The 18,264-nt window shown below is 48.4% G+C and overlaps 1 protein-coding gene across 3 annotated transcripts; it reads left to right on the top strand.

Moving 5' to 3' along the window:
• The first annotated feature begins 4,614 nt into the window (after nucleotides 1-4,614).
• On the top strand, nucleotides 4,615-16,956 carry LOC309361149 (myelin proteolipid protein-like). 3 transcript variants are annotated; one of them, XM_081896111.1, is made up of 8 exons: nucleotides 4,615-4,762; nucleotides 10,611-10,697; nucleotides 12,383-12,569; nucleotides 12,859-13,114; nucleotides 14,514-14,682; nucleotides 15,295-15,368; nucleotides 15,962-16,027; nucleotides 16,383-16,956. In XM_081896111.1, the coding sequence occupies exons 1-8, from the start codon at nucleotides 4,759-4,761 to the stop codon at nucleotides 16,452-16,454; spliced, it is 915 nt and encodes a 304-aa protein (XP_081752237.1). In that variant the 5' UTR covers nucleotides 4,615-4,758; the 3' UTR covers nucleotides 16,455-16,956. The 3 variants fall into 3 exon arrangements, with proteins under 3 accessions (XP_081752237.1, XP_081752239.1, XP_081752238.1); XM_081896113.1 differs by having other exon boundaries at nucleotides 4,616-4,762; nucleotides 12,859-13,015; nucleotides 16,383-16,954; XM_081896112.1 differs by lacking the exon at nucleotides 10,611-10,697 and having other exon boundaries at nucleotides 4,617-4,762; nucleotides 16,383-16,953.
• Nucleotides 16,957-18,264: the final 1,308 nt, after the last annotated feature.

Genomic DNA, 18,264 nt, shown 5'->3' with positions numbered 1-18,264 from the left:
TTGCCCCTGGGGCTACACTGGTAGCCCTGCCATGGGCTCTCCTCCTCGGGGCTGGTCAACGGCTCCACTCCTCCTCAGAGAAGGTCAACATGGCGCTGGGCAGTACTCAGCAGAGGTGAGGAACCACCAGTGGAGATAGCAGTGGTGGCCCACCACGGTCCAGGAGAACGGGTCCCGCTGCTCTCAGCTAAGCGCCCGGCCAGAAGGAGCCAACCAGTATATCTCAGAGGGTTCCTGAAGACCTGGCCACCACTAACCCTGCCAAGATGTTCACCACCAAGCTCTTCCTCTTGCCCCAGCTGCCCCCAACCAGGAAAGGACTCTTCTGAGCCAGGAGGACCCAACCGGTAAATCTTGGAGGGTTCCCTGAAGACCTGGCCGCGTCCAACGCTGCTGAGATGTTACCACCAAGCTCTTCCTCTTGCCCAAGCAGTCCAGCAGCTGCTCCTGAGCAGGACAGGTCTCCTCTGAGCCAGAAGAAGCCAGCGATCTCCTGGGCGCAGCCAACTCTGCCCAGATCTCCGAGGTGCGCCCGCTTCCCATGCCACTCCAAGCCAGCCAACCCGCTGTCTCCGTGGTTCGGGAGCCAACTCCTCCTTGGCACCCCCCCAACCCGTTGGAGATGCCACCACCAAGCCTTCGCCCGAGCTGTCCAACAGTTGTCCCTCCGTGGCATCCAACCAGATCTCTAGATGGTGGCGCTGCCCACTTCGAGATAGCTCGCTGGGGGAGGCGGCCCATGGGGCGGAGACGAGCACACGGGTCGGGTTGGAAAGGGGAGGACCCGGAGGAGCCACCAGTAGTGCCACCAGTAGCACAACCGCCGCACCGCCCAGAGGCAGGCAAGGCAGGCAAGACTTGGTGGTAGTGGTGGCATCTCGGCAGGGCTGGGTGCGCCGGGGAGGTCGCCCTGAAGCCCTCGAGATAGACACTAGTGCCAGGGAGGTCGCTATGGAGCCTCCAAGATAGCCAGATCGGCGGGGTATAAATAAAATCATGATGATGATGATGGCCATCAAAGCTCTCCTTGCAAATCTCCAAGGAAGGAGAGGATAGAATGGGAGAGTTGAAAAAGACCCCGAGGGACAGGCGAGACATTTATCCAGGAAGCCTAGAAATATCGGTGGCAGGCGGTCCGTGGATAGTGCGATGCAGCAGGTTGAATTATTATTATTATTATTATTATTATTAGTGCTTTCCCCCCCTAGAAAAAAACCCCGTTTAGGGCTACTCTCCTTTTCCTACTCCTATTGAAATACAGCCCTTCGATTCGCAAAATGTTTAGGGGTATGGGTCCCCCCAGAAAAAATACAACTACTTCTTTGTCTTCTTCTTCTAAAATGCACATTTAAAACGGCACAATTGACAAGAGAATAAAATGTTATCGTAAGCATGACCCATGGGATCCCTGCAACTCGTTAGTACGATCCAGTCTTCCAGGGAAGCCTCCAGGCAAGCCTCTGAGCGCGTGCAGAGCACCGTTCCCAAGGTCCACTGCGCTGGGCCACGAGAGGCTCCTTCCTCCAAAAGGAGGACCTTTGGAGGGAAGGAAGAGGGGGGTGCAGAAGGAGCTTGGGGTAGATGGCTGAAGGGGCTTTGCCTGGGCAGGGCCTTCTGCACATGCTTAGGGTCGCCCTCGCTTCCTATCATCTCCGGTAAAAAGACTCTGGCAGGCGAGGAAGTGAGGGCAAAAGGAGCCATGGTAGCGGACGGGCGAAGCCGGCCCGGCCATCTTGGACGAGGGCAGGCAGAAGTCCATTAAAGCGCGGCGGAAGCGAAAGGGCCTGAGGACGGAAGTGGAGGTTTAGGGGAGGGACTGAGGGCGGAAGTGGCTGCGGAAAGGGGGCAGTGAAGGCGGCGCCGCCATGTTTGACGAGGGCAAAATACTCTTTTAAACAAAAGTGCTTTTCCCTTAGGAGAGGAATTTAGGTCGTTTACATTTAAAATCTGTTGTCATTTTCTGCAACAAAAGTGTCCCGCCCCCACAGTAAGTATGTTTAGCATTAGAGTAGCAGATGCAAACCCCATTTTATTCCTGTATTCACGATGCTTTAAGCCAGTTTTTAAAAGATGCTAAACCTCATATGCTCAGAATTTTTTTTTAATATATATATTTTTTAACATTTTTAAAATCTATTTTTTAAGGGTTGGCATGTAACAACCTGTTTTTATTTTATTTTTAGTATTTCTACATGAGAATCATAGAACTCCTGCTGAAAGATGGCCACACCCAATTCTATCTATAAAATCTTTTTTTATATATTGCCTTGCAGGGGGTCAGAGTGGACGACCCTCGGGGGTCCCACAATCATGAAAAACGGGTCCAGACTGCATACAACTCCACATTATTGCTTTTGACTTTCCGCCCAACAAAAATATGAAATTCATTTAAAATTCAGCTGATGAGGTCACTAATGAAGCATTGATTTGTGAGCCGCCCTGAGACCTCCGAGTATATAAATTCTAATGAACATTATTATTATTATTATTATTATTATTATTATTATTATTGCAAGGCAGAGTCTTTATACAAAAAAAGGGATTTCAGTTGATGGGGTTTAAATCAAACCTCCCCTGCTCACCCTCATTTCATTGTTATCGGTGTATGTCTTCTGGGTTGGTCAAGATGAAGGGGATGCCAGCAAGGCTGAATATTTGCGTACAAAGGGAAGAAATCGGTGTTGGAAGGGGGGTTGGTCTGAATGACCCTGGGTGTCCCTTCCAACTCCATGCTTCAATGTTGAGATTCCTGAGATTCCTGCCCCGGGTTCATGTCCTGGCATCAGTCATAAAAGACGTAAGAACAATAATACATTCTGAAACACATAATCAAAGAAATGCACGATAAAATACATTTTTAATAACATGAAATACATAAAAAAATAAAAAATATATAATAAAACACGTAAAAAGAATACGTTCTAAAATAGGGGATGCCAGCAAGGCTGAGGGGGAAGGAACCGTTGCCTTGCAACATCGGAAGTGGGGTTGGTCTGGATGACCCTCAGGGCTCCCTTCCTTCTCCCCACAATGCCTCTCCTTGTTTGCTGAGGGACAAAGACCTCTCTGCCCTCCTGCTGGAGGATCTATGGTCCTCTTTGTTCGGATTTTCTCCATTCTCCATTGTTGGGAATCGACAAAGAGGGTCTTGTTTTTCACCCTGGGTGGCTCTGCCAGCCGGCTCCTCTCCGCACTGGCCCTGCTAGGCGGCCCCCAAATCCTGAAGGAAGCCATAGAGGGCCAAAGGCACCCCTTGCAACACCTGCTGGGGGAACTGGGCCAAACTGGGGAGGATGGAAGGATAGGATATAGAAGAATAGAATCTTCTTCTTCTTCTTACGGTGAGTCCGTAAATGACTGTGGAGGCCAATTCTGGATCCGCATGTCCTTCCACAGTGGGGTTTCCCGGTGAAGGTTCCTGCCTCTTAGCCCATTTCTCCTTTGCGTCCCGAGTTCAAGTGTCTCCAAAGCCCAGGACACCTTTGGTCAAGGCAGTTCTCCAATAGAAGAATATACCGTATTGGCCCGGATATAAGCCCTATTTTCCTTGGAGAAAGACCAGATCCTTCAAGTATCCCTATTTCCCAGGGACGTCTCTGATTTAAAGAAGCCGTCCCAGTTTCCGATCACCTTCCGATTGACAAATCCTTTTCTTTTTTACACAAAGACTCAGCCTTGCTGGTATCACCTTCCTATTGACCAATCTGGCAAATTCATTTCTGGAATAGTAACTGATTTGCTTCTGCTCTTAGGAAGACATAGACTTATCACAATGAAATTGTGGTGAGCAGGGAAGAATCTCCCATGTTTTTCTAGAAAACCAGGTGTCCCCTATCTTAGATCTGGTAACTCCTCCCTCAGTGCAGACCCTGACCTTCCTCCTCCTTGAAATTCACTTGGTGAGACTGATATGAAGCTGGCGGTCCACCAAGACCCAGACCCAGATGTCCACCACCCTTCTATTGCTCCAACTGATTTTCCCTAAATGCAGAACCTGACCTTTTGTCCCTCTTGAAATCCATTGGGTTGGACTCAGGTGAAGATGAGGTCCACCAAGACCCTGAGAACTTTTTCCTTTGCCCTGCTCGCCAGTTGGTGGTCCACCAAGACCCTGAGTCCACCCTCAGAATCCATGTGATCCTCCCTAAATGCAGGACCTGGTCGTTGTCCCTCTTAAAATCCATTGAGTTGTATTCATGTGAAGACGGAGCTCCACCAAGCCCCTGAGAACCTTCTCCCATATCCTGGTGGCCATCTGGTGGTCCACCAAGACCCTGAGGTCCACCATCATTCTATTGGTCCACCTGATTCTCCATAAAGGCACAACCTGACCTCTTGAAATCCTTTGGGTTGGACTCAGATGAAGATGGGGGGGGGGGTCTACCAAGACCCTGAGATCCTTCTCCTATGCCCTGCTAACAAAAGTTGGTGGTCCACAGAGACCGTGAGCCACGTTCCTACAGCCTGAGCTCAGAGCTTTCCACCAAAGCTCCCACAGATCTTAGGACTTTCCATCAAGCAGATCATGTCCATCTCAGAGTTAACAGGGAGGAGAAGGAGGAGGAGGAGACAGGGCTGGCTTCTCCTTTAAGGGGCATGGCTCTACACAACAGAACCCTTTTTCTTTGGAGGATCTGAGGGAGCAGAGAGAAATCCAGTGAAGTGAGGAGGAGGAAGAGGAGGAGGAGGAGAAGACGACGACTGGGTTGTCCTAGCTGAAGAAGAGAACAGTTGCGACTTCACCTGAACCCCAAGACGATGGGTGAGTTGGACCAGGGGAAAACTTCTCAGTATCTCCATCACCCATTAATTTGGCCAAGGTGGATCTCAGGGATTTGGGAAGCCATCCCGGGTTCCGATACCACCCTGGACTGTACCACTTGTTCTGAGACCTTTGAAATGTGACGTGTTTCTGGGGACATCAGGGTGGGAAAGAGGACCTCCCTATTTTCATTGGAGACATATTGGGGGGCTGGAAGAAGGGGGTCTCTATTTTCCTTTTAGGGGATAGAAGAGGAGGTCTCTATTTTCATTTTAGGGGGTAGAAGAGGAGGTCTCTATTTTCCTTTTAGGGGATAGAAGAGGAGGTCTCTATTTTCATTTTAGGGGGTAGAAGAGGAGGTCTCTATTTTTCCTTTAGGGGATAGAAGAGGAGGTCTGTATTCTCACAAGGGAAATATTTGGGGGACAGAATAGGATGTTCCTATTCTCATTTTAGGGGATAGAATAGCAAGCCTGCGTTTTCACAAGAGAAATGCTGAAGGGATAGAATCGAGTGTTCTTATTTTCATTTTAGGGGGTAGAAGAGGAGGTCTGTATTTTCACAAGAGAAATATTGGGTAGGTGGGCTAGATCCCTCCAGCTCCTCACCTCCCTTTCACAACGACTGGGCCAGGTAGGTCTCGGTCAAGAAGCGAGGGGATTCGAACCCAGGACTCTAACTGCTACACCGCCAGAGAGATGGGAACTATAGCCAACCGGAGGGAATGGGACCCAGGAGATTGGCTTGGCAGTTGGAAGGGACCCTGAGATTCATCCAGGCCTGAAAAAACCCCGGAAAAATTGAAGGGGAAAAAAAGGGTGTGGAATATTCAAACTATATCAAACTATTTTTTATTTCCAATTTTCCTGGTTTTATCCTAGGCCTTCCCATATCTAGGCAGGACTACCGTATTTTTCGCACCATAGGACGCAGTTTTTCCGTCTTAAAAACTAAGGGGAAAAGTCTGTGCGTCCTATGGAGCGAATGCAGGGGGGGAGGCAAGCAGGAAAAGCCCCCAAGAGCCACACACAAGCTTCGCGCGGCACTTGCAGGCTTTTCCCCAGGAGGGAGAAGGGACTGACGCGGCCAGTCAGTCCCTTCTCCCTCCTCTAGAAAAGCCTTGCGCAATCTCTACAGTCGTGGGAGGCTGTGCAAGGCTAAAGAGGAAGCCTTGGCAGCGAGCGTGATCCATCCCGCTCGCTGCCCGGGCTTCCTCTTTAACCGTGCGCGCCTCTCCAGCCGTGGGAGGCTGTGCAAGGCTAAAGAGGAAGCCCGGGCAGCGAGCGCGATCCATCCCGCTCGCTGCCCGGGCTTCCTCTTTAACCGTGCGCGCCTCTCCAGCCGTGGGAGGCTGTGCAAGGCTAAAGAGGAAGCCCGGGCAGCGAGCGCGATCCATCCCGCTCGCTGCCCGGGCTTCCTCTTTAACCGTGCGCGCCTCTCCAGCCGTGGGAGGCTGTGCAAGGCTAAAGAGGAAGCCCGGGCAGCGAGCGGGATGGATCGCGCTCGCTGCCCGGGCTTCTTCTTTTGCCTAGCAGCCTCTCTAACAGCCTCTCCAGCTGCACAAGGCTAAAGAAGCCAACTTTTTAAAAATCTCTCTATCTCTACCTCTTTTTCTTTTTTAGTCCTTTCTCCACCCCCTTATTTTCCTCTGGATCAGTGTTTTTATCTAGATTAACGTTTTAGTTTGGAAGGGGGGGGAATATTATAAAAAAGGAAACTTTGCAGCTTTTATTTTAGTATACAATAAAAACAGATTAAACAAAACACAAGAGAAGGAACTAGCATAGAAGAAGAAAAGGGAAAGAGGGAGGATACAAAGCCATTTACCAGAGGTAGATCTTAACCCTTGCCTCACCTGGGAGCTTCTCTGGGCAGGAATTCCCTCGTCTTAAGTGTGGTGGGGGAAGAGTGGCAGGTAGGGGGGTACCTACCTAGACAGTGAAGCCACATGTCTCTCCAATGAAAATTGGGAGTGGGCATTGTGTGAAGTGGCTGTGGATCTCCTGCCGCAGAAGTGTAGGACTATAGAGTTGGGAGGGTCACCCGAGGGTCATCTAGCCCAGCCCCCTCACAATGTAGGAATCACAGCTAAAGAACAGATGGTCCCCCAACCGCTGCTTAAAAGGCTCCAGTGGTGGAGACCCCCAACAACTTCCGAGGTCACAGAATTGCAGGGTTGGAAGGGAACCCCAGGAGTCATCTAGTCCAGCCCCGGTGGACAGCGGGCACGATCCATCCCATTGTGCAAGGCTAAAGATGCTGCTCAAGGCTAAAGAGGAAGTGTGCAGCCTGTCCGTTGCTCTTTGGGGCTGGGGGGGGGATAATATTTTTTCCCTTGATTTCCCCCTCTAAAAATTAGGTGCGTCCTGTGGTCCGGTGCGTCCAATACGGTAATCTGTGCCATATATACCGAATAAAAAACGATGTTCCTGTGAAATAAAACTGTCCATTAATGGGCCCCTGAAATTCCTAACAATTTACACCATCTGAATCCAATTTCCCATGTTTCTTTTTGCAAAACTGCCGTGACATTCCTAGGTCAGGCTGGATGACCACCGGGGGTTCCTTTCAGCTCTGGTGTTTCCCGTACCAACCGGGGCCGCTCTCCTGGAGGTGCCATGAAGGAGGGCATTGTTTCGAACTTGCAGCCCATCCCTTATTGTCCATTGTCTTCAGGACAATGGGAGCCTTTTTATCTCTCCGCTTTGCTCTGTTCCACATTCCCTCCATCCATCCCACCCCCGAGATGAAGAGGCGAGGAATGGTCCGGTTAGAGTCCTGGGAAGAGGGCCCCGGGTTTAAATCCCCGAGACCTTCCTGGCAGGATGAAAATAGAGACCCCCAATTCTATTCCCTAAAATGAAAACAGAAACCTCCTATTCCATCCCCTAAAATGAAAATGGAGACCTCCTATTTCATATTTTTATTTTAGGGAATTTTGTTTCCCATAATTCCTGGCAGGAATTAAAAAAAGTTTAAGAGAGTCTTTATGGAGAGTTGCCGCCAATATTTTAATCGCAAAAGGTGGGAAGGGAGAGGATATCACAATCAAATCCGACTGGCAAAATCAATTAAATAAATTAAATCAATTTAAATAAAAAAAGAAAGAGAGGATGTCAAACTAGCGAGACTATCAGCAAGGTGATAGACGAAAAATTTACCAGATAATGGGAAATACACAGAGTCTACATAAAAGAACATGGTCAAAATATCAGGTTTCGACAGTTTCTGTGTGTAAAAAGGAGAACCTTATCAAATTTAAAGTCAGTGAAGTAATGGGGAGGAAATAAAGTTGTGTGTATTTAAAGAACCTAATTCAAGAACAAAATGGAAAGATCGGAGGTGTTGTAAACAAAAATATGCCCTTTTCCCTTATGGGGTATCCAAGAGCTCATATAGAGTCCTTACATAGGCTCCCTATTGGTAGGAGAAAATAACAGAGGCCAACCAGAGAATATTGAGAAGCAAAGCAGTTAGTAAGCTTGATCTTTATTGATCTGTTGCAACAGGGTGCTCCCCTCACCCGCAGGAAAGGAGGACCACCCCCAAAATTGCTGTGCAAGGGCTTATAAAGACTTTTGAAATTCCCATCCTGTAGATCAAGACCACCCCCAGAAACATTATACATACATCACAGAAGGGGTGTAACCTAAGACCACCCCTCAGATACATCACAGAAAAGGTGGTCTTAAAACAGAAATTTCAATATTGTTTTTCTCTTATCCTTGTTTATTTCCTGTCTGGCAGGTTACTTGATTGGATTGCCTGAGGAGCCTGGTCAGTCTTTTATAGTGATAAATAGTTCCTGGGCTAGGTCACAGGCTCACACCCTTATTCAAACACAGACATACCCTTAAGACAGGATTTGTGAAGGAAGAGACAATGGGGAGGCATTTCCATTTTGACCATGCAGAGAAACATTTGCTCAGTTTAGGGAAAAAAATAGCTTCAGGTCAGTCTTCCTGTGCTTGATCTATGTACGTGCAGTTATGAACATTACCATATAGCTAGACCTCAAAATTCCTATCACATTATCCCCCTTTGGGGCTAGAATTTTTCTTTAAAATTTTTGCCCCACAAATAATAACATCGTATGTTGTAAATGGATGCCTTTGTGTAAATATATCATATAGTGGTCTATGGTTTACATTTAGCAGGAAGGTGCACTACTGACTGAAAAATGCAGTTTGCTTTTTAGCTCCGCCGTTTTTTGTGTTCTCAGGTGTCAAAATAGCTCTTCTGCGGTCTCACACTGGCATAGTGGTACAGCAACACATCCTGGTGAATCCCCTTGGGGCTTTCATATCAACCATGTCGCCTGGCATTCACCATAGCTGGCACAGGTTTAGGCATGTCATGAGAGAGATGTCTTTGCCTTGGCCATTCTATGGGAGTTTATTATTATAGGCTCTGGTCTTGCACTCATGGGAAGCTGCTCACTTGCTCTTAAAGGACCAAAAAGCTAATTGCAGCCTGGATATTGAAACTGAGTCCAATTTGAATTTATATATGCTCATGGTTTTCAACTTTTCAAACCAATCTGTTAAAACAAAACCATTCTTAAAAGGGCACTTGTCCAAATTAGTTAATTTAACTCTTTAAAGGATCATTCCTGCTAAATCAAGGCATATACACTTTTCTTGTTATCTGGGCTTTCATGGATCCTGAAGCTTCTCCTTGGTCAGTCTTCCTGTGCTTAATCTATGTACGTGCAGTTATGAACATTACCATATATCTAGACCTCAAAATTCCTATCACAGAGGTCATGCTAATTAATGTACAAAACAAGTATCCATTCAGAAACGAAGGATTTTAACATTTCTTGATTACAGTGGTACCTCAGGTTACATACGCTTCAGGTTACAGACTCCGCTAACCCAGAAATAGTACCTCGGGTTAAGAACTTTGCTTCAGGATGAGAACAAAAATCGCGCAGCAGCAGCGGGAGGCCCCATTAGCTAAAGTCGTACCTCAGGTTAAGAACAGTTTCAGGTTAAGAACGGACCTCCGGAACGAATTAAGTACGTAACCAGAGGTACCATTGTATTTCTCTTGTACAGTTTTATAATGAAGAAAGCGTTTTTTAAAAAAATCATTTTAGGGGATAGAATAGGAGGTCTCTATTTTCATTTTAGGGGATAGAAAAGGAGGTCTCGATTTTCATTTTAGTGGATAGAAAAGGAGGTCTCTATTTTCATTTTAGGGGCTGGAATAGGAGATCTCTATTTTCATTTTAGGGGATGGACTAGGAAGTTTCTATTTTCATTCTAGGGGATGGAATAGGTGGTCTCTATTTTCATTTTAGAGGATAGAATAGGAGCTCTGTCTTTTCACCAGAGAAATATTGGGGGGATAGAATTGGGCAGGTCCCTATTTTCACCCTGCCAGGTAGGTCTCGGGGATTTGAACCCAGGGCCCTCTTCCCAGGACTCTAACCGGACCATTCCTCACCATCCCTGGGGTGGGATGTGGGGGCAACGTGGGATGGAGATATCAAGGCTCCATTGTCCCAAAGACAATGGACAATTGAGGATGAGCTGTGAGTTTGAATCCAGACCTGACACTGTTTCTGGCATCTCACAGCTGCTTGTTACCAGCAGAGATTAAGCAGAACATTGGACCAATTGACCGTCAGGGTCAAATCCAGATTTCTGCTCCTATTTTGAAATTCCTGCCTTGTCAAGGGGTCCGATTTGACAACCCTTGAGGGGGGGTTTCAGCATTCGGGGAAACCCAGCCAGATGGGTGGGGTATAAATAACAAATTATTATTATTATTATTATTAGAGAGGAAGGAGCCGTGGGGAGGCCTGCCTGTCCTGCTGACCCTTGTATTTTTCACAATGTAGATAATGTTAGCGGCGGGCCCGAACCCCAACCAACCGCGGCTCCGCAGAACTCGAACCCGGATACAGTACCCCAAGCCAGTTCTCCAGGTAGCCATCTGAAGCCTGAGATACCCAGGGCCTGCCTAGCAGGGCTGGGTTGCCTCCCGATGCGAGGCCACGTTGAGATTCCCACCTTTCTGTGGTGGGACTAAGTAATAATAATAATAATAATAATATCGTTCAACAACATCAGTTAACATTGATACATATGCTATCATGTTATTGTTTTAATGAAATAAATGGTTTAAATGGTTATGATGGTTTTTTTCCTTCCAATCAAGTCCAGCAGAAAAGTGGTCCCAATAGAAACGTCTTAAACTTCACCAGAATTTCATCATTATCGGTCTATGTATTTCTAATAATGGAACCAAATCAGCCATTTTTGATGTATGTGTGAAAACGAATTTATGATTCCCAAAAAGAAACCTTCCTCTGGTGGTCAATATTCAGAGGATGGCAGCAAGGCCAAGTCTTACTGACTAGCGATTTCAATTGTGATTTAAATTGTGACTGAAACTGATTTGATTTCACCCCACTGGGAAGCAAGTTTAAAAGACTTTCCTTACTGATCCCAAGGTCCGGCAAATGCGTTTCAGGGCCAGATTGAGGCTCCTGAAGGTAATGGGGCCATTTCTATGTCCAGCTGTCCTTTGTCCACAACAAATTGTTGTTTTGTGTGTGTGTTGAATATATGCTATATGGTCATTGATGGACCTCATAGGTCTCTAAAGCCATATCCACATGTTGCCAGGCAACCAGTCCATGCAGAATGTCGGCACCCTATATATAGAAAGGAGGTGTCAGCGAAGCTCAGAAGCTGACAGGAGGAGGAGAAGCAGGCACAGAGAGAGGACAGTTAACAGCAGAAAGCAGAGAGGAGGGGGAGAGCAACTGTAATCTGAGCTCTGGCCAAAGGGACAGACAGATGTGTGAGAACTCTGATAGTGGGCAAGACGTTGGAATGCATGGAATGCAGGAAACACTCTCTGCCAAATCTTGTAGGATACTGAAAGAGAAGGTGGGGGCTTCCATGCTGGGGAAGGGGGAAGAGCTCAGTCCGGGCAACTCCATCTTCTGGGGAGGAGGATGAGTAGAGGAGCCCTGTCCTAGTTTGTTGTTTTTGCAATAAATCTGAAATAATTAACAGCCAGAATTGTCTCCTGTCTGTGGGAGAGACCAAGCTGTAACAGGAGGAAACCAGGGATATTTTAGGGAGCAGGCGGGGCCCATGACTTACATTACAGGAGCCAACACAACACAACACACTGTTGCTGCATGTCGGTTTTATTTTATTTGCTTTTTCTTTTCTATTCTGGAAATGTACACCCAGAGTTTTTCCCCTTTTATATTTTTTGGGGCCCCCAAGAGAGGGGGGGCCCTAAGCTACGGCTTGTTGAGCTTAGATGTAAATCCGGCACTGGTGCCACCTGTGATTCGACGCCAAGATTGCTGCCTGACCGGGGGCTGGACTGGATGACCCTTGGGGTTAGGGATAGGGGTTAGGGATTAGGTGTAGTGGTTAGGGTTAGGGACAGTGGTTTAGGATAGGGAAAGGAGATAGGAATGGGGGTTAGGGATAGGGATCGGGGTCAGGGATAGTGGTTTGGGATAGTGGTTAATGATAGGGGTTAGGGAAAGGGTTTAGAATAAGGATAGGGGTTAGGGATAGGGGTTAGGCAACTCTTCCTCAAGAGGTCTCTATCCTGCCCTCCTTCCTTTCTTCCCCTCTGCAGGTCTGTTAGAGTGCTGTGCCCGCTGCCTGGTGGGGGCACCCTTCACCTCGCTGGTGGCCACGGCCCTGTGCTTTCTGGGGGTGGCACTCTTCTGCGGCTGCAGCCACGAAGCCCTGACCGGCACCGAGCACCTGATCGAGACCTACTTCTCAAAAAACTACCAGGATTACGAGTACCTGGTCGATGTGTAAGCGCCTCCAAACGTTTCTTTTCTCCGCCGCCTTTGTTCGTTCCCTCGCTCGTTTTCTTGTTTGTTTACCGGTTCGTTCCCTCATTCATATTCTGCAATCCTTTTCTCACTGCATGTCCACATCAAGTTAAACTACGGCCACACGACCTGTCTTCTATCAAAATAATATTCTGCAATCCTTTCCCAACTGTATATCCCTCCTAGCTCTGGTGGGGGGACAGACTAGATGACCCTTGGGTGCCCCTGCTGTACTGATGGCCCCCGTCTCCTATTTTCTCCCCTGCAGGATCCACGACTTCCAGTACGCCATCTACGGGGTGGCCGGCTTCTTCTTCCTCTTTGGTGCGCTCCTGCTGGCCGAAGGCTTCTACACCACCAGCGCTGTCCGGCAGGTCTTCGGCGACTACCGGGCCACTGTCTGCGGCAAGGGCCTGGGCGCCACGGTAGGCCACAAGGGGAGGGGGCCCCGAGGACACCGGCCCGGCCACTCCTGGGAGCTGGTGTGTCACTGTGTGGGAAAATGGCTGGGCCATCCCGATAAGGTGATCTTCTCCTCTTTCGCACCTGATGCCGGCGCCGTTCAAACCCGGGGCATGAGACTGCCGATGGTGGGGGGCGTTAGGAACAGGATATATTGAATAAGTGTTGTCCTTCCTTCACTCACACTGGTTGTCCATACTGAGAGGATGCCAGCAAGGTTGAACCTTTCTATAAAATGACTTTATCCTTCCAAAAAGGAAACCTTCCTCTGGTTGTCCATATTAAGAGGAGGCAAGCAAGGCCGAACCTTTCTGTAAAAGGAGGATTTTATCCAGGGGTCAGCAAACTTGCCATGCCTCGGGCCGGTGTCTCCAGTGCCAATTGCGCGTTGGGCCGGAGGGTGGGGGAGCGCGTGCCCAGACACGTGCGCACACCCTATTTCCGGCACACTTCTGAGTTGGAGGAGCACCGGAAATAGCTTGTGTGCTTGTGCACAGGCCTCCTCCCACCCAGATGTGCACCGGAAATAACTTGCGCATGCGCAAATAATGCTTGCGCATGCGCACAAGCTATTTCTGGTGCTCCTCAGACCTGGAAGTGGGCAGCCGCGCAGTGCAGCACGGGTAAGAGCGGGTGGTGGCAGCGGGGTTCACCATGGGCTGGATAAACGAGTCCCTCGAGCCTTATCCGGCCCACGGGCCTTAGTTTGGGGACCCCGATTTTATCCTTCCAAAAAGGAAACCCTTCTCCGCTTGATTCTTGGAGCAGTCATTCGGAATGGCTTTACAATTCCAAGGTTTGCTGCCTGTGCTGTCGCAGGTGGCATTGGTGGAAAAAGGAGGAAATTCCACGTCTAAGGAATCCAACAGGGCACTTTTAGTCCCTTCCTGCCCTATAAGTACCCTTCGGGCCTCCATCCCGGAAGGACGTTCCTGCCCCAAAAGGCAGCAAGGTACTTGTACTTGTGACCCGTGGTGCAATCAGAAAACCACCTGCTGTGCCTATGGAGGTCCCCAATCCCGGGCCATCCGAGTATCCCTGTTTTCTCAGTCCCAGATTTGACTTGTGAGGGGTGGAAGAAGCGGTGGCTATTATCATTTTACGGAATGGAATAGGCAGTCCGTATTTTAATCAGATAAATATCTGTGGGATGGAAGAGGAGGTCTGTTTTCATTTTAGGGGATAGAATAGGAGGCCACTCTTTTCATTTTAGGGGATGGAATAGGAGGTCTCCATCATCACCTGAGAAATACCCAAATATAAGCTGCCCCTGAAAATAGGATATTAATGGATCATAGGAATAGGGACCTTTCAAGTTCTGCCCACCCCTTGTGGGAATATCGGGAGGAAAGGTCCAAGTGGCTGGGAGTTCCTCAGGTCCCAAAGGTCTCCAGTCTCATGCCCCGTCCTCCAGAAGCTCCCGGCCCATCGCTGACACTCGTTTCTTCTCCCTCCTTTCAGTTTGTGGGCATCACCTATGTCCTGACCGTCCTCTGGCTCCTGGTCCTGGCCTGCTCGGCTGTCCCCATCTACGTCTACTTCACGGCCTGGACCACCTGCAACTCCATCGCCAACCCCACCAAGACGGCCGCCGGCATCGGGAACCTCTGCACAGACGCCCGGATGTATGGTGAGGAAGAACCTAGTTTACTGGGCCACCTTGGGGAGGAAGAACCTCATGAGGGGTCTCCCAGTAGGACCTGGGAGGTTTTTGAGGTCTTGGTTGACCACCAAGCTTGGAAGAAGGATCTTGAGGTCTTGATGGAGCACCAAGCTTGGTAGCAGGACCTGGGAGAAGGTTCTCAAGGTCCTGGTAGAACACCAAGCTTGGTAGCAGAACCTGGGAGAATCTCAAGATCCTGGGGGAGCCCCATCTCCCCACGGGTCTCACCCCAATGAATTTCCAGAGGGATGAAGGTCAGGAAGGACCTCGGGGTCTTGCCAGCTTGCTATCAGGACCCGGGAGAAAGATCTCAGGCTTGGTGGTCCTCCAACATCACATGAATCAACCCAAGGCATTTTCAAGTGGCGGAAAGGTCAGGTCCTACGTTTAGGGAGAATCCGATGGACCCTGATGGTGGGCTCAGGGTCTTGGTAGACCACCGGCTTGCTATCAGGATCTGGGAGCAGGTTCTCAGGGTCTTGGTGGACCTCCAGCTTCACATGTCCAGAGGGGTCAAGGAGGTGGGGCGAGGTGGCCCTCCAACTCTCAACCGTTCTGTGTTGCGGTGCCCTGACACAGGTGTCCTGCCGTGGAACGCTTCCCCGGGAAGAGTGTGTGGCCAGAGCCTTCTCTCCATCTGCAAGACATCCGAGGTGAGTTCTCAGTGGTCAAGACTAGAGGACCTTCCTGGACCTTTCTACCATTCTGTGTTTCTACATTGAGATGCTTCAATGAGTGACCCATTCTCCTCCTCCTCCTTCCTATCCTCCCCATTCTTCTCCTCCTTCTCTGGTGACTGGGAGCGGCCGCCGAGACCACATTAACACCGGTCTTGAAAGACCTACATTGGCTCCCAGTACGTTTCCGAGCACAGTTCAAAGTGTTGGTACTGACCTTTAAAGCCCTAAACGGCCTCGGTCCAGTATACCTGAAGGAGCGTCTCCACCCCCATCGTTCTACCTGGACACTGAGGTCCAGCGCCGAGGGCCTTCTGGAGGTTCCCTCACTGCAAGAAGCCAAGTTGCAGGGAACCAGGCAGAGGGCCTTCTCGGTAGTGGCGCCCGCCCACCAGATGTCAAAGAGAACAACAACTACCAGACTTTTAGAAGACATCTGAAGGCAGCCCTGTTTAGGAAAGCTTTTAACGTTTGATGCATTACTGTATTTTAATATTTTGTTGGAAGCCGCCCAGATGGGCGGGGTATAAATTATTATTATTATCATCATCATCATCATCATCCTACAGTTCCAGATGACGTTCCATTTGTTCATTGCGGCCTTTGTGGGAGCAGCGGTCACCTTGGTGGCTCTGGTAAGGACGGCTTCCCACAACTCTTCATCTCTGGGTGGAGGATTTGAGTCACACGTGGGGCAAAGGATGGGAGGGAGGTCTCTGACAGAACCCTGGAAAATCAGCAGGACTCCTTCCGATGGGCCTGTGGGAGACTGTGCTTGATGGTCTCCTCAAAGCTGCTGAGATATTAGGGGAACCAGGAGGAAAGAGCAGGAGACCATGCTTGATGGTCTTCAAAGTTGCTGAAGTATCAGGGGAATCAGGAGGAAAGAGCAGGAGACCATTCTTGATGGTCTTCAAAGCTGCTGAGATATCAGGAGAACCAGGAGGAAAGGGCTCTAGCAATTCTGCTTCTCTTCCCCTTCCTCCATAGGTGACATTTATCATCGCGGCCACCTACAACTTCGCCGTCCTGAGGCTGATGGGCCGAGGAACGAAATTCTAACCCGGCACACTCCTCCCGGGCGAAGAGACTCACTCCCTCTTCATAATAATAATAACCCTCGTATTATTTGCACCCTGGGCTGGTCTTCTAACCGCAAGGCTCTAACCAGTCGGCCGCCAACCTCCTGCTCTAACTGCCCGTCAGCCAGTTGGCTTGTCCCGATCCGCCAGGGTTGGACTACATAACCCCGGGGTACCTTTTCAAATGCAACCATGATTCTATGATCTCACTTGACCCAGCCGGACCCGAAAACAGGATTATTCCCGGTCTGGGAATTTCGTCAGCGCGGGAAACCAACGTCGGAGCGAGAGAGAGGTCCTACAACCTGTTAGTCCTTCTTTTTCGAGGAAAAATCACTCCGTCCCTTGAAGTTTCCAAAAAGAAAGTCATTTTTTTGAAAAAAATAAGTGCAGTTTTATGCTCAAACGGCGGGAAATTATTCGACGAGATAACACCATTTTTTTTGTAAGAGGCTAATAAAAACGTGTGTGTGTGTACACACACACACACACACACACACACATATATATAAAAATGTGAAAATTGACCGTTCTTAACATGGCGTGCAGAAATCCGAAATAACGAAGGATAATATTGAAATAAAAAGGGTGAATTTCATGAGAAGAGCTTGTCGGTTTTTTAATGCTTCGCTCCATTTCGGTGGGGAAATCAGATGGAACTACCGTACTGTCAGGAATAAAAGCCTCCCTTTCCCCCCAAATTCCAACCAGGAAGTTTTAAAAGTGGCACATATTCAGGCCAATACGGTACCGATCCAACAATCCGTCAAACACAACGAAGAAAATGCAACAAATATTGTGGCGAAATCATACCCAAAACCTCTCTTCTGATTACATTTCCAGCAACAAGGATTACAATTCTAGTTTCCTTGGTTTGAAATAAAGGAATATACTGAGATATATATATATATTTATATATATATGCTATCATAGATACAGATATTTACATATACACACACACATTTATATATATGTTAGCTTATATAAGATATACACCGATATTTATATTTTTATATATGTATTTTTATCATATCTATCTGTGTCTGTGTATATCAGACTTTAAATTATTCCCGATGAATATTTTAAAAATATGCCTCATGAAATCAAACCAAAAACCTCCCTTCCAATTACAATTCCAACAACATGGATGACGACTTTTATTCTTTATACACCACCCATCTGGCTGGGTTTCCCCAGACACTCTGGGCAGAATAGCAACAACAACAACCACCACCACCACCCTATCCCTACTAATACTACAGTGGACGCTCGGGTTGCAAACGTGATCCGTGTGGGAGGCACGTTTGCAACCCCCAGCATTCGTAACCTGCAGCGGGTCACAATTCAGCACTTCTGTGCATAGCGCGACTTAGCACTTCTGTGGATGCGACAAAACCCGGAAGTAACCCGTTCCGGTACTTCCGGGTTCTGCGAGGTGTGCAACCCAAAAACGTGCAACCTGAAGCGGCTGTAACTCGAGGTATGACTGTAATAGCTTTATTTCTACCCCACCCATCTGGCTGGCTTTCCCCAGCCACTCTGGGCAGCTTTCAACAGGACAGAAATAAAATTATTATTAATAATTATTTTTAGAAAAATGGTACTGGAGCTCCTTCCTTCTTTTCTATGGTGCAAATAGGGACGCCCCAATCTGTCCCCTGCGACATTTTTAGGGCCTCTCGAGCGTCATGCAGTCCAGGCACTTGCAATAATAATAATAATAGTAATAATAGCACCTCTAAACAGTTATTAGAGCCACAAATCCCTTTATGGATGTCTCCATTAGAAGC

The sequence above is a fragment of the Podarcis melisellensis genome, assembly GCF_964234715.1.
Source record: "Podarcis melisellensis genome assembly, chromosome: W".
NCBI classification, from domain to species: domain Eukaryota; kingdom Metazoa; phylum Chordata; class Lepidosauria; order Squamata; family Lacertidae; genus Podarcis; species Podarcis melisellensis.
The sequence above is the reverse complement of the archived record's forward strand: the minus strand, read 5'-3'. Positions and strand labels throughout refer to the sequence as shown.

Excerpts from the sequence above, each read along its gene's own strand:
- LOC309361149 (XM_081896111.1), top strand. Across the intron at positions 14,683-15,294 it reads CACAGACGCCCGGATGTATG|GTGTCCTGCCGTGGAACGCT; the intron begins GTGAGGAAGAAC and ends GCCCTGACACAG. Across the intron at positions 16,028-16,382 it reads CGGTCACCTTGGTGGCTCTG|GTGACATTTATCATCGCGGC; the intron begins GTAAGGACGGCT and ends CTTCCTCCATAG.